The sequence below is a fragment of the Apteryx rowi genome, unplaced genomic scaffold (genome assembly GCF_003343035.1).
Source record: "Apteryx rowi isolate R43461 unplaced genomic scaffold, aptRow1 scaffold_70, whole genome shotgun sequence".
NCBI classification, from domain to species: domain Eukaryota; kingdom Metazoa; phylum Chordata; class Aves; order Apterygiformes; family Apterygidae; genus Apteryx; species Apteryx rowi.
The window spans coordinates 1,756,108-1,770,482 of NW_020450983.1; the positions used below are offsets into that span (position 1 = coordinate 1,756,108).

The 14,375-nt window shown below is 41.0% G+C and overlaps 1 protein-coding gene across 1 annotated transcript in view; it reads right to left on the reverse strand.

Moving 5' to 3' along the window:
* The window catches only part of PCOLCE2 (procollagen C-endopeptidase enhancer 2), a 34,610-nt gene that overhangs the window by 13,212 nt on the left and 7,023 nt on the right, over positions 1-14,375 (reverse strand). Inside the window, exons 2-5 of the mRNA XM_026087028.1 lie at positions 13,828-13,936; positions 5,697-5,952; positions 3,734-3,858; positions 1,164-1,300 (exon numbers count right to left, since the gene is read on the reverse strand). Of these exons, the coding sequence (XP_025942813.1) occupies positions 1,164-1,300; positions 3,734-3,858; positions 5,697-5,952; positions 13,828-13,936 (627 nt within the window). The remainder of the gene's footprint in view (positions 1-1,163; positions 1,301-3,733; positions 3,859-5,696; positions 5,953-13,827; positions 13,937-14,375) is intronic.

Sequence of the window (14,375 nt, forward strand, 5' to 3'; positions counted from 1 at the left end):
TTCTACTATTGCCAGACTTGTTTATATAATTACAGTGCCATTGCCTGTCTCTTTTCTGGCTGAGTGCATTTAACTAGAGACAGCTTTTCATTAGAGCTGTATTATTGGATGCTTCAAGTCTGCAGTTGCCTTTTTTTCTTTTCTGTTGGGGAATGCAATGGCTGTGCAGAAAAGATTTTTTTTTTTAAGAGAATTTTTTTTTAGTTCTTGGTGTAAAGATAAATATGACATTTCTGTTCAGAATTAAATAAAACTGCATGTTCATATCACAAATTTTTGTTCAAACATAACTGATAATATGTGGGTGTTGTCTTGATGATAAGAGGCTTACAGACTATTAAGGGAGAAAAAGATTGTCTACAGTTGAACTGTGATCTAGTCATTATAATGAACTAATAGTGTTGGGGGAAAAATAGTATAGGGTTAAAAAAATGGCAACTTGTTCATCTAAAAGTATTCAAACTCAGTTACTAAATTAATAGGGGCAGAAATACCTTCTGTCTCACTGCCTTGTGGTTCTTGGGTTCCTCCTAGGTTGTGGGATTGTACCCCGAGTGTCCAGACACTCTGTTGTTCACGTACACCCTGGCAGCAAGTTGATAGCAAAGCTGCTGAAAGCCTGCGGAGCTCCCCAGCACGCTCGGGAAAGCAGCCTGTGCCACGAGAGGACAAGGCTCGGCACAGATGGAAGAGATGGTGAGCAGTGATGCAAGGAGCAGGTAGGGAACCAGCAGAAGGGATGTAGCTGAGGGGCAAACAGAGTCAAATAAAGACAGTAAAGAACCAAGAGACTAGAGAGTTTAATTGGATCCTTGTACTTCGGCATCTATAATCAATCGCTTATTATATCAACTATAATAAGTGATGTTAGTGTTCAGCTATAGCATTAACACTAGTATTATTAAACAGTGCTCTAATGAGGCTTGAGGCACAGGACAGAAAAGAGCATAGGTTGGAGCCAAGACTAGTCATGGAGGGAAAGAGAAAAGAGGGAAAACCTAAGGAGAGACAAGATACTAAACGGCTCCTAAAAGTTCAGCTGGAGGTAGAAAATGTCATATTAAATTTAGGAAAAAAAAACTTTTTTCAAAAGCCTAATACAGAACTGTTAGCAAAATGACACACAGTTGTTGCAAAGCTCATAATCCAGGAAAGCTACTTACGCGGGTGGACTGTCTCCACAGTATTTCCCAATTCTTTTAGCATCATTGATTTCCCCACCATTAAACACTGCGACATAGTCATATCTGCAGTAGTTGTCTCTTTCCACATCAAACTTCTCAAACTTTAACTCTATTAGCTGCAGGAAAAGTGCAAGTATCTTATTAAGGCTTTGACATGTAGAGTTTATTAGTACTTCTTATATTAAGTGACCTTCTAATAAGAAGTAATAGGTTGATTTTACCTTCAATAAAGGAAAAGTTCTTAACCCTCTTAATTGTGGAGTAAGGTATTTTAATCCACATCATTTTTCTCCAGAAAATAGTTCAAAATGTGACCCTAATATTCTATAAAACATTCTGAACTCAGATCTATGCAATTAACTTCTGATAAAGTTATCTTTATGAATGGATGACAAATGAATAACAGTTGTTAGGTGTTATGCTGCTTTCTAGGTAACTGTAATTTAAATCTAAACCAAAGAAACAAGGGCTTCTACAGCCATTGTATCATCCTGGATATGCTACAGTAAAAAGCAAAGGTGCTGTTTTCTAATGAGGTAGGTAAGAGTCATTTCACTGGCTTCACTAAGAGCAGGTTTTGAATCACTGTTCTGTGGCTGTAAATGTATATTTACTTGATGTAGAAATAAAAAGTCAGGAACAAAAATATTATCAGAAAATCAGTAAAGAATAAGATGTAAAAACAAGAGAAAAAGTAAATAGTTAAAGGATTCGTGTTTCCATACCTAAATTTTATGGCTTTACAAGTGGTAATTAAGAATTAGCATAACTCTGCTATTTCTAGTGCTAATCTTATTTTTCTCTAGTATGACCTGTATTTATAGACCCTTCTACTCATGAAAGAAAAGCAATGGGCAGGCAAATGTAAATGGAATTTACTAGTCTGAAAATAAGTCCTACAATATGATTCTATTGGTGTGTGTACCAAGGAAGGAAATCCCAATATAACCTAATGCACAACTGAAACAGAGCTAGTATATGCATTTAGGTTTTTCTTTTACATGAAGCACAACAGTACATAAAATCACCTTCCCATAAACAGCACAAATGAGACCTGAATGACAACACTGAATTGTGTTGACTGTAGATGTGCAGGATTTCTCTTTAAAGGTTTGTCTCAAGCAAAGATATTAAATCTTTTAAGATTGTACGAAGAAAGAAGAGATCTTTATACATCACTGACACATTATTTGGTTGATTTGACCTTGTTCTACATGCAAAATAAAGGAAGCCAGTTATCACCTGACGTCTCAGTTTTGCCTGGATATACTTATGTGCTATTCAGATGTATGTGTAATGCATCATTTTGTTTCTCATTAAGCATGAGTAATTTGGGGGGAAGAGAGGAAACTTACAGAACAGGGACTTGATTTCAGCGATGAGTACCAAGCTTGTTTCAAAAACCTTGCCATCATGATGAAAAGAGGCAATATAAATGGAAGTACTCATCTGAATAATAGGCTTGCTATCAAAAAAGATGATATAAAAAGTAGTAATGTAACTGGGAGCAGAAACGTGGAATTTTCCATATGCAGGAAAAGCAGCAGAACATTGTATCTATTTTGCTATTGTTTATTAGTGCACTTTGCACTAAAAAAAAATTAAAATCTCATGATAGAATAGAAGCATCTCAGCATGATAAGGAGCTCCTCCATCTTCTGAAATAAAAGTAATTATTCATTTATATTAGAAACAAAAGGGTGTCTTGTTTTACTGCTCACACAAAGGGAAGTGGAGACATTTGCCAAAGTTTGGGTCAAAATGAAGAGTCGTTCACTCTTACAGGTAAACTTGGAGAGAGATGCTTGTTCACTGCTTTCTCAAAACTTGCTTTTGTCACTCTCAAAACTCTGCCTCATTTTTATGCAAACAACCACTATTGCAGTATATCAAGAACATATATATTCAGACACAACTTATGCAACAGGATCTTTACAGGTATAGAATAATGCCTTTATTTTTTATGCTTATATAGCCTTGTCTTAAATCTTCTCTGCAAGCTTGGGAAAAGTTTTTAGGCTCATCTAGAGATATTTGGAAAGAACAAAAGTAAGTTGCAGTTTACAGATAAGGGTTTTTTTAAATTGCTGCCTATCTATAGGATTGTTAAATGAGCTGTATCTAGCAAGTAAGGAATGTGGATTAAAGAGGAATACAGGAAAGACTAAGCTGACATACAGCTTCAGTTCAAGGGAGAAAATATCTTGGTAAATGGAAAAGCATGAAAGATCTGAAGAATACATTTATCTGGGGCAGCTATTTTATTTGGAGGATTATGGTCATGAGCAGAAGATTAAGAAGAAAGTCTTACTGAGATGTAGAAGAATTTAAAAAGCTGAACATGCTTAAGGAAACCAACCTACCAAACATACTTGAGGTCACAGATAATCATTCCTTGGACTTACCCAACTTTAAATTTCAGCCATATAATATTTTTGTTGTTTCAATGCAATACAATCACAAGGTGCTAGCAGGTTGTTAATAATACATACATTCTTGCAGGTAATGACCATTTTTAGAACACAGGCACGACAAGGGTAGAAAATTACCTGGTTCTTTGGGGCTACAATGTGCCAGGAGCACGTGACTCCTGCTGGATAATCTCGATCCGGCCAGTTGGGAGTTTGAAAGGACCCAGAAGGCTTCTCCAGTCGTCCCCCACAGTACTGATCCCCTAGAAATACAAATACATTAAGCAAACCAAAATGCAGAAGGAATGCTGTAATTCGCGTAATGCAGTTGTTTACTGAGGCCACATCCTCCTCTACTGAACATCCCAACAACATGTTCTGTGTGCAGGTTTCTGCTGTCTGGAAAGCACCCCCAGCCTCCAGTTGTTCCAGTCTGTTTGGATACAAAGGATTTTTAGAGATTTCCTGCATACCCCTCCTGAAAAATCCGTTTAATATGAAACAACTTGACTACTTTTGCTTCATCTTTGAACAGAAATGCAATGTTTGCTAATGATGCCAACATACCTCAAACAATGTTTACTAATTACTAGTTGGAAGTCCAGCTAGCCTTATGCATTTGTTCACTGGGAAGGGGCTCCATAATAAGTAATAAGATTAATTTATTCCAAGACTGCAAGATGTTTCTAGTTTTCAGATTCTTTGGGTAAAAGAATAGAAGAAAGGTTTGTGACTTGTGAAAGGAGCTGCTATTGCTGCTATCCTTGGAAAGCAAGGAATCAGCTGGAAATGAATTCCAGCAAATTTTTTAATGTCAGCCCAGGCTAYGTATGTCCTTCTCCCAGTCCCAAATTACAAATCTACATCACATATGTAATCCTTGTTTATAATATGATTGTGAAACCTCTTTATTTTGGTAACTTTATCAGGTCACAGTTGTCTAATACAACTTTCAAAAAGTTATCAACACACTGATATAAGTGGAAAAACTAATAAATTATTTAATGTCTGGACCTRTCTAGTCTGGTATCATGCTAATAGCGAAAAAACTGAAAAAAGTGAATTAGCAGGGCTAGAACCTAGTGATATGACCCCCAATACCATCTCCCAGGCTCTAGCAGTTCACAGCCTGAGTGAAAGGTGATGCCTTTGTGTTTAATAATCCCTACTAGATTTTTCTTTCATACATTTTTCTAATTATTTTTAAACCAATGTAGAAATTCACAATCCATGATGTCCCATGGCACAGCACTCCACAGCTTAACAGCTCACTGAGAAAAATCACCGTCTACTTTCCTTTGCAGCCATGTCCTCCTCTGGTTTTTATATTAGAAGAGACAGTGACTGTCTACTTCCCATTCACTTTCTCGTGATTTTGGAGCCTTCTCCTACATCCCCCTTGATCTTCTCTTTTCCAGCATGAAGAAGTCCAGCTGGTCTTCATGTAGAAGATGTTCCTTAACTCTAATTCTATTTGTTGTCTCTGATTGCTTTTGCTAGTTTTATTATTTTCTGTTTTGAGATGGGAATACCAGAATGGCACACTGTATTCAAGATGTAAATCCATTATGGATTTACAATGTCATAATAATCTTTTTTGCTTTGGTGTTTATTCCCTTTTTAAAAAAAATTTAAGCTTCTGTTTGTTTTTTTGACACCTATTGAGCACTGGATTGATGTTTCCGTCAACTATTGTTTTCCTAAACTATTTTAACCCTTAGATCTTATTCCTAAGTGGTAATAGTCAATTCAGAGCCTGCTGCAGTGCACATGAGGTTAGGATGTTTTCTCCCTATTTGTAACATTCATCTACATTGAATTTCATCTGCCATTTTATTGATTAGCTATTACAATATCGCTGCTAGTTGCGGTCCTTCTGCAACTCCTACAGTAGTTAGCCTTCCTCTTTATGACTTTGATTAACTGCATATTATTGGCAAATGCTTTTACTTCGCTATCTGCTAAACCAGATATTTAATGAATATATTGAACAGCACAATCTCTAATATCTCTGGTATCACAAATTCTTAAGCATTCACGTAGCTCTCCATAGAGCTGTACAGTTATATTTATCTTCAGCACATACGTAATTGCCAGTTACCTCTTTCATGTGGTTCCGCTGCAGAAAACTTAGCAATGAATCCACTTCCAGCGGTATTAGCATCTGAAGTCATCTGCACCAGCATTTTGTTGCTGCTGGATACAAGGGCACCCGGCTTCACTGTGCCACAGAACCTGCCGATGCGCTGTCCGTTGGCATGGCTGTTGTACACGTCCACAAAATCGTATCGGCACAAGTTGTCACTTTCCAGGTCTAAATATCTAAAAGACAGAACCACCACTTTGCCTTCTGGGACCTGCAGAGGGAGTCAGAGAGAGAGATGCATCTTAAAGCATGACTGACACCACCCATCTATCTGATCCAGCTACTTGCACGTGTATTTTCCTGTCCTTCACCTCTTGCCAGTTAAGCTCTTTTTGCAACTGTACTCCAGACAGAGTGTTTTTTAAAATCATCTTGAGCCAATCATAAAAATAAGCTCTGGCCTCTCTGGTGCCAGTATCTTCCTCCTGGTCCACAGCTCCCTCTGCGCAGGCTGGCGTAGCTGCTTACCACGGGCTCGCCTCCCCGCTCAGCTTGGCGTGCTCCTCAAAGGCACGTTCTCCTGCAAGTACTCCGCCAGCCGCACAGCTCCCCCGCACAGACCGAGGTTAGCAGAATCAAATTACTATGATTCTTTTAAACAAGCAACTTTGAATTTAGACCAAATGAAATTGCCCCTCTTATCTTGCTGACTTGTGTCATATGGTATCACAATTTGAAGGATTTTTTTATTTACTGACACACAATGTACATTTATAAATAAAATTGGAAGCTTTATCACTAATGCTGTACAACCTTAATATTTAGCTGTTGGAGAGAGGGCATTTAGCTTGAAAGGTGCAGTGAAACAGGAACATTTGAAAGAATACGTAAAACCATAAACAGAGAGTTCAAAAGAACCATGAGTGGGTATCTTCAATACAGAAAAGAGTTTTGTTTTCTAAAATATCTGAGGAACTGTAAGACAGAGCAAATCTTACATCTTTGCATCTGTGGACATTGTGAAGGAGGCAAGATTCCCAGGAATGATGTAAATTAAGAGACTATAATAGCTCACAAGGAGCAGAATGTTTCCTGGGACAGCATTATAGACTTGCAAGCTCTAAGAGCATAAGCTGCACACTGAGAAGTGAAAACTATTAAAACAGAATGTTTCAATACTGTGCAACAGGGTGGGAAGAAGCGAAACGGTATCTTAAAGTGTGGAGGGACACTGGACAGGCAGAGTGTAATTACCTGTGTTCGATTCATAGACTGCTAGAGTGGTTACCAATTAAAATAATTGCAGCTCTTCTATTTTACTGAGACACGGCTATTATTTTCTGCTTTAAATATATAATGCACACTTAATATAGCTGCAGTGAGTTGATGTTTAAGCCACATTATTTAAGAGTACATGATTTTTTTCCTTCCGTAACAGTGATTCATTATAAAACACCAGTTTGAGATGAACTAGAACTAAACAGTTCCCATATGTAACTGTCAAACAGCATTTGAATTTTGTGACTCAGTTGTTAAAAATGCTGTGTCACGTATAGGGCATGCTAAAGCCTGAGGTGATCTCGTAACCTGCAGAAGAGGCTGGTACGGGCAGCGCCAGCTCCTCCGCGTTGTAGTGAAAAACACACCGGCAACGTGCTGAAGTTTCTCTTTCGTGCAGCTGCTTTTACGTCGAGTGCCGGTACGGATCCTGCAGCAGCACGGCCTTTGGCACGGCTGCTCCAGCCTGCCCGGGGCCCCCGCGCGCACTGGGGCGACGAGCCGCGCTGCACTTCATCTTGCTGGGCCGAGCACACTTTCAAAATATTCCCCTTAATCCTTGTTCAGATTTCTCTCCAAAAACGCACTCGGTTCTCCTGAGCTGCTGTGCCTTATTACTGCTACGGCACCAAACCCACAAAACTCCTCACCCAGGAATCCCAAAGCACAATGACTGTTTTAGAAAACCTTAAAGCCAGGAGTTAGGTTTAGCTCTCATGCTACTGCAGTGAACAAGCCCTGTAGCTGGTTCGGAAAATTAACCCATGGTCTGTTTAGTCAGGATAAGGCCACCACAGACACACGCACATACTGTGAAATATTCTGTGAAAGCAGTACGATTCCTTCAATCACTGCTCTCCTAACTAAATCTCTTCTTTTTGCAGTCACTATCTTTCGGTCTGAATCACTAAGAGGCATTAAGACATGGTTATTTTAACAGAAAAAGAGCTAAGAGGAATTTGGGATTCATGTCAGAAGACCTGAATGTTATTTATGATTATATGACAAACTATGTGACCTGACAGATTAAAATTCAGAAATGATGGCTGTAAAGTTAGTCATATAAAGCCACAGTTAGGCAGTTAAATAAAAGCAGCTTTTTTTTTTCCAGAAGTAGCAAACAGCTGTATGTAAAATAACATTAGCTGTTTTGGGTCAGGAACACTTGTTRTTTGTACGTTTGTACAACACCTAGTACAACAGGATCCAAATGAGGTGACCTTTAAAGATTATCATGTTTTAATGATTTAATACAGGCAGAGCAGTTATGCCTAAAGTTTAGATTATCCAACATTTTCCATTATAAACAACTGTTTTCAGTGCCCTGCAACTTTTCCACTATTTACCCGTCTGAGAAAGTTCCCCCTTTTCCATCGACTGTTTCTGGAAGTTCAGCAAAAAAATTGTTCTATCACATTAAATTAAAAATAAGCAGTTTTGTCAGCGCTCGCGAGATTTCCCCTATTTCCTCAGCCTCGGTTGCTTCTTTGAAGCCACCTAGTCCCCCGCAGCGTTTGGGAGGGACGCTGCGCTGCGGCACGAGAGCGGCCGGTGCCGGGGCGAGAAGCAGGCTTTCTGCTGTCCCTCTCAACGTGCCTCGCGTCCAGCCACGCTGTCCTCCCTCACCGGCGCCGTGCTCGCGGCCGCGTCGAGGCAGCGCGGCTCTGCCCCGGCCTCGGCGCTCAGTCCTGCGCTCGGGCTGCCGCCGCGGGGCAGCGGGAACCCGGGCGCTCGCGGGTCCGGAGGGGAGCGACGGCAAAGCGCCCGACCCCAAACCGCCAGGCGACCGTTCGTTCGAGTCTTGGGTTTTTCATTTCTTGTATGAATAATTCTAGCCGGTGCTGATGYTTCCTTCTCCTCTCTCCAGCACTGTGTTATGCTATATTACATTATATAATTATCTTTTAATATCTTGTTTTAATCTCTAGCTTCTACTAATTCAGACTACTTGATCTTGGTCAAGACTGTTCCCTATAAACATCCTAAGTTTTTCTTCGTGACATTTTGTGAGGAAACGCTTGGAAACATTTTGCCCTGTGGTGGTGACTGTTCACCAAAGAGCCTGGTCCAGACCTCAGTCAGCAGCGCAGCGCAGCGCAGCGCTGGCCCACGCGCAGGTGAAGCTGGGCAGATAAGTCACACACAGAAATGTGCAAACCGGGTCCCTTAGTCGCAGCCGCTAATTACTGTCACTGTTTTCTAAAAAACAATGTTATTACTTAGTAAAATAACATCTGTGATTACTCACTAAAATAGTGAAAGTGTTCCCCCATGCTAAATCAGTCAGGAGCTTGTGCTCTAACCGGGTTACGTGCGAGTGCCGACAGCAGAGGCCGCCCGCCCCGCTTCGCAGCTGCTCCCGAGGATCCCACCCCGCGCGCACGCAGCTTTGCAAAACAATGCTTCTCTTCCACCAGGACCATGCCTTTTTTTTAATCTGGAAAAGTAATGCGTTAAAAGCTGCCAGTGTTTATCCTAGGACAGTTAGAACATTGTTCCATGAGAAACACAGGGGAGAACGCAAAGGCCTGCATGACTCAGTTCTGTTTACTTTGGGCTGCGTCCGAGCCTGATGCGGTAAGAAGATGTGATACCTCAGAGGAGGAATTGGAAGAAGTTGTAGCTCTGTTCTTGAGAAATGAAAAGAGGAGGGAGTCAAAGGAAGAATATGCGATGCCTCCCCTGCAGGGCGTGCCTTATTTTTCTGTTTTATCCCTGCAGCTGGCATCTTGCAAGGCCAGAGCCTTCGTAGCTTCTGCCCCTCCTGGTCACTCCGAGAGTGACAGACCGGTACTTGCCCTTTGCTGCCCTGTCCTTTCTCATTTGGGCTCTGTGCACCTCTTCAGGCTCAGATATTATGACACTAAGCGCCTGTGAAAGATGTCACTTCTTTTCGTGAACTTGCATTACTCCCATTGGCAGCTAAAGAAAAATAGWGTCCCCAAATATTTTTGGAGAGTTGTTCTAGAGCATAATTCCCTAAAAACATCCATTTAGATTATTAGCTTCTTAGAAAGGGCATGCTTATTTTATGTACACAACCCATGACAAAATAAGGTCCCGATATATTTGTCTGTTATCATTCTTAGCAGATATTTTATGTAATATTAATCACAGTTCACTTACGTTTGAGGTGGTGTCTTTTATTGTTATTCTGACTCAAAATGAAGCCTATTCATGAGTGCACCTCTTTCAGTTTCTGGGGAGGATTCCCAAACTGTCCCACTTTTCCAAATTATTTGTTTGAGTGTTTGTTTGGAAAATAGTATTTTGATGGGGAAAACCCCTGAAACACCAAGTTTTTGAAAAAATATTTTGGCTTATTTTTAAACCTATATTGTAAATGTTTAATATCAAAATGCTGATTGTATGTTTTCCCATAACAGTCCTGGGTAGACTTGAAAAATATATCAGCTACCTGCAAGCTAAACATACTCATTCTCTCTACTGAGAATAAACGAGAATGATATTTGGAGTGGGAAGAAACACAGTTCCTGCCTAGTCCATTGTCCCCTAGCTCCATCCTCTCCAGCCATAAAAGAACCATTTTTAAAATTCATACCAGCTTGCTCTCCCTGGTGAAGGCACTAGCTCATGTTCAGCTATCCCTTTTCTGTCCATGCAGCTGTGGGTAAAGATCTGCTCTTTTCTGGAAGGGCAGTTTCACAACTATATGGGGAAGTGAATGCCTAAAATTTTGAGAAAATGATTTAAAACATTTCACTTCCCCGGGGCAGATCCCCAACTCCACTGACAATTTTTAAAACCCTGCTTATTGTCAGCAAACCTGCCAGAATGCAGCTCTTGAACCTACAAACTAAATAACCTTACATAACGCTGACAGTCTTCAGTATTATTTTTGCACATAAAGTATGTTAGACTTTTATGAGAACTACACGGTTTGCCAGAAAAACACAGTACAGTGATCCAGCTTCTGGGACTATTTGACACATTTATGTGAGGTGGTGACCAAGAAGGATTACAGAGTATTAAAAGTAAATGTATATGATATATTTTAGATAAAACTATATACATTACTATAGGAAAGGAAATAGCTGTACAAATGACTTCTTAGCAAAGCCAACTAAAAGCTGCTGGGTAGTCTGCCAAGGTTGTAATATAACCACAAACATGTGCTGAACACTTCTTAGAGCCCTTAGAATAGAGAAGCTGTTTTCTTTAGCCAGCTGAAAAAGTCCCAGTCTCTTGAAATAACAGAACCATAATTGAGTTAGAGAGACTCTTCTAGCATGAGCAAATCAGTTGGGAGGATTTCAGCTGATACCTGAATGCTACATTGCTTTATCTGTACTACCCATAATGTTTTCTAAAGCCATTTTTATTCCAAAGAACTATTTAGCTGTCACTCTGCCTCAGTGTGAATTTCTCCTGTAGATGATGAGATTTTCTATATCAGAAAACAGCAGCTTCGTGCTTCTAATGGCCCAGAAAGAAAGTGAATCAATGTCTCTTCCAGTCTTGCAGACCTGTCTGATTGCGCGTTAGGCTGAGCGTATTGAGTAAGGTGCTCACACCCCTTGGCTAAAACTGACAGGCCAGAAGGGTTAGTCCCCTTCGAAGATCAGCTGCTAAATGAGGATGCCTAACATAAGGCATATTTCTTCATGGCACATAACTCAGTTTCTTACTTAGATGCTACTGCAAGAGATACTGATCCATGCTTCAGTATCCGATCACAGGATTTTGCTGTTTAAATTCAGGCTAGCCAGCGCCCTTGAGCGTACTGCTTCGAATCAGTCTCTTTCTACAGAGGGCGCAGGTTGAGTCTTGCAGGTTTTGATAGTCCTCCGCTGCTTTCCCTAAATCCTTCCTACACATCGAAAAGACAAAGGACTTCTCCACAATTCACAGGGAAAAAACATCAACTGGCAGGTTGAGTCTTGCAGGTTTTGATAGTCCTCCGCTGCTTTCCCCTTCCTACACATTGAAAAGACAAGGGAGTTCTCCACAATTCACAGGGAAAAAACATCACCTTGGCTTAGTGACTGGTGGTGTAGACCAGGGGTTGAATGAGGCGGGGGGCACAAGAAGCCCTGGCTGCCGCAGAGGCGTGCAGCCCTTCCCGGGCTTTGGGCAAGCTGGGGGGAACAGGTGTCCATCAGCAGGAAAGCGGGAGCGAGGGTGACCATGAAACGCCAAAGGCCCTTGAGTTCCCGCRGGGTCAATGGAGCACGAGTGCAGGCGCAGCTCTGCCACGGCTTTGTGGGAAGGCTGCTCACAGCCGTGCCAGGCTAACCTGGATGCTCGGATCTCGTTGCCGACGGCAGCATCAGCTCTGCAGTGAAAGTACACTCTATGGCTGTTTAAATACAGTCAATTGTCCTCTTCTCCCTCCCCCCCAAATATAAGATGAAGGGCAGACCAGTAGGATTCTTCAGTGCACGCTTCCATTTTTAAGCCAAATTTTGTAATGGTAAAAACTTTATGCTGTTATCACCAAAATGATTATTTCCTTCCAGATTCAGTTTTGAGCTTCTGAAGATATAATACTAATTTGTACTGGTAAGCTAACTTTGTTATTATTCCTTTGGTTTAAGGCATGCTTGTTTTATTCCAAATGGAATTTGTGTCTGCTCCTCAGACTGCAGGATGGGCCAGCAGCAACTGCTGTAATCTCAGCCCCTTCAGACAGATAAGCATACACTACATTTCAAATCATACTCTTCTGGGTAAAGGCACTCACAGGCAGCCTCTAACCTGGCCTTACGGTAATGCAGCACAAAGGTGCAGAAAGCCACTGCTGCAGCTTCGCTGGCACCCATCAGATAAAACGCCTCAGATGCCATCTCTTGTTTGGCAGGAGTCATTTTAACAGAACGCTGTAAGCAGATCAGTGTCCCCCCCGTTGCGTCCCCCTCTCTATAGCAGCAGGAGACGATTACCCTGTGACATCCTCTTCTACTGCCACCACCTATGCTGTGGTGCCGTCTGTGAATGAAGGTTGTCTAGTGATCACTGCAACACACAGGCTTTTATTTTCTACTTTCTTACACTTCTTTCTTTTTCCGTAAAGCCCATATTCTAGGCCTGAAAGTTGGAGAATCTACTGAATTGTGCCATTTTGGAAGGGAATTTGGAGGGTCACTTTGGAAGGCTTAATTTGTGCGGATTTGAGGAAAAGTAAAATCATTAATTAAAATCTTTCTGAGTCTGTGGATGACAACACATCCAGCACTGAAGATGTGTTTAGTCCTAGTTGTTTAATGGAGTGTTTGCTCATTCACTTCTGCTCTTGGTGGCTACAAGTCTCTGCTCTACAGCCTCATCTCAGCATCAAAATATACCATACACGTAAGGTCATTTATAGAAGTAACAACACTTTTCTACTGCTTTGTCACCTTGCTGCTTGACAAACTCCGGAGGTACTGGCCAGCACAACAGTGCTATGAGCACTACAATAGTACAGTCAAACATTTCTTGAATTTCTGTTTTTGTTTGAAACTTTTCCTGTGACTTATTACCAACAAATTAGCTATTCCTGATTTGTTTTAAATTTACCCACACCTCAAACCTTTAGTTAAATGCTTTTGGTCAAATTAACTATTGATTTCTGTAGTGACTAGAAAGGTAAATGTTTCCTTTCAAGAGGTTTGATTTTAAAAAATTAGAGGTGTAAGTCAATGAAATATTTGCTTCTGACAGTAGACAAGGTCAGCTCTATAGTTTGCACATTTCAGCCACTATTGTCACATTAAAGTAACCCTAAAAAGCTCAATGTAGTTCAGCTGCTGTTAAGTTATTGAATTTATTATTGCACATATCTGTTATCCCGTATAAAACACTGGCATTAACAAGAAGCAGCTCTTCATTGCCTTCAGCACTGATTGGTGATATTAAGAGTTCTTACTGTGATTTTCCAAGTGCATTTGCTGTTTGGAGGGTAGACTCCAGGAAATCCTTCACTCCCAATGAACCCCGACTCTCCAGATACAACTCCTCCACATGCAAACGTAGGCCTGAGAATAACAGAAAAAAAGAGTGCTTAATTTCTAAATATATTGCATTTAGTCTTTGTATGATAGCAAAGAGGCATTGGCTGCCTGATAAAATACTTAAAAAATCCAGCTATTTGTAAACAAATATTTCTTTACCAAGTTAATTTCATTACTGATATAAAACGTGCCATTTAATGCACAAAGTTGGGTGTAGAGAGGAAGCAACTACTCAGACCTTAATCCCGGGTTCACACAGGCTATTACCCTTCCCCCTTTTCAACGCCCAAGAAGGTGCAGCGGTGTGCTATAAAAAACCTGACACGTAAAATAAAAAGCAATAATTCAAAAGTTATCGGCAAGGAGAAACTGTGAAGCCCGGCCTGCCGCAGCCTGCAACGCGCTGGGTTCGGGGGCTCGGGGAGCCCCCGCCGCCCGCGCTGTCTCCCGCGGCGCAGCGCGG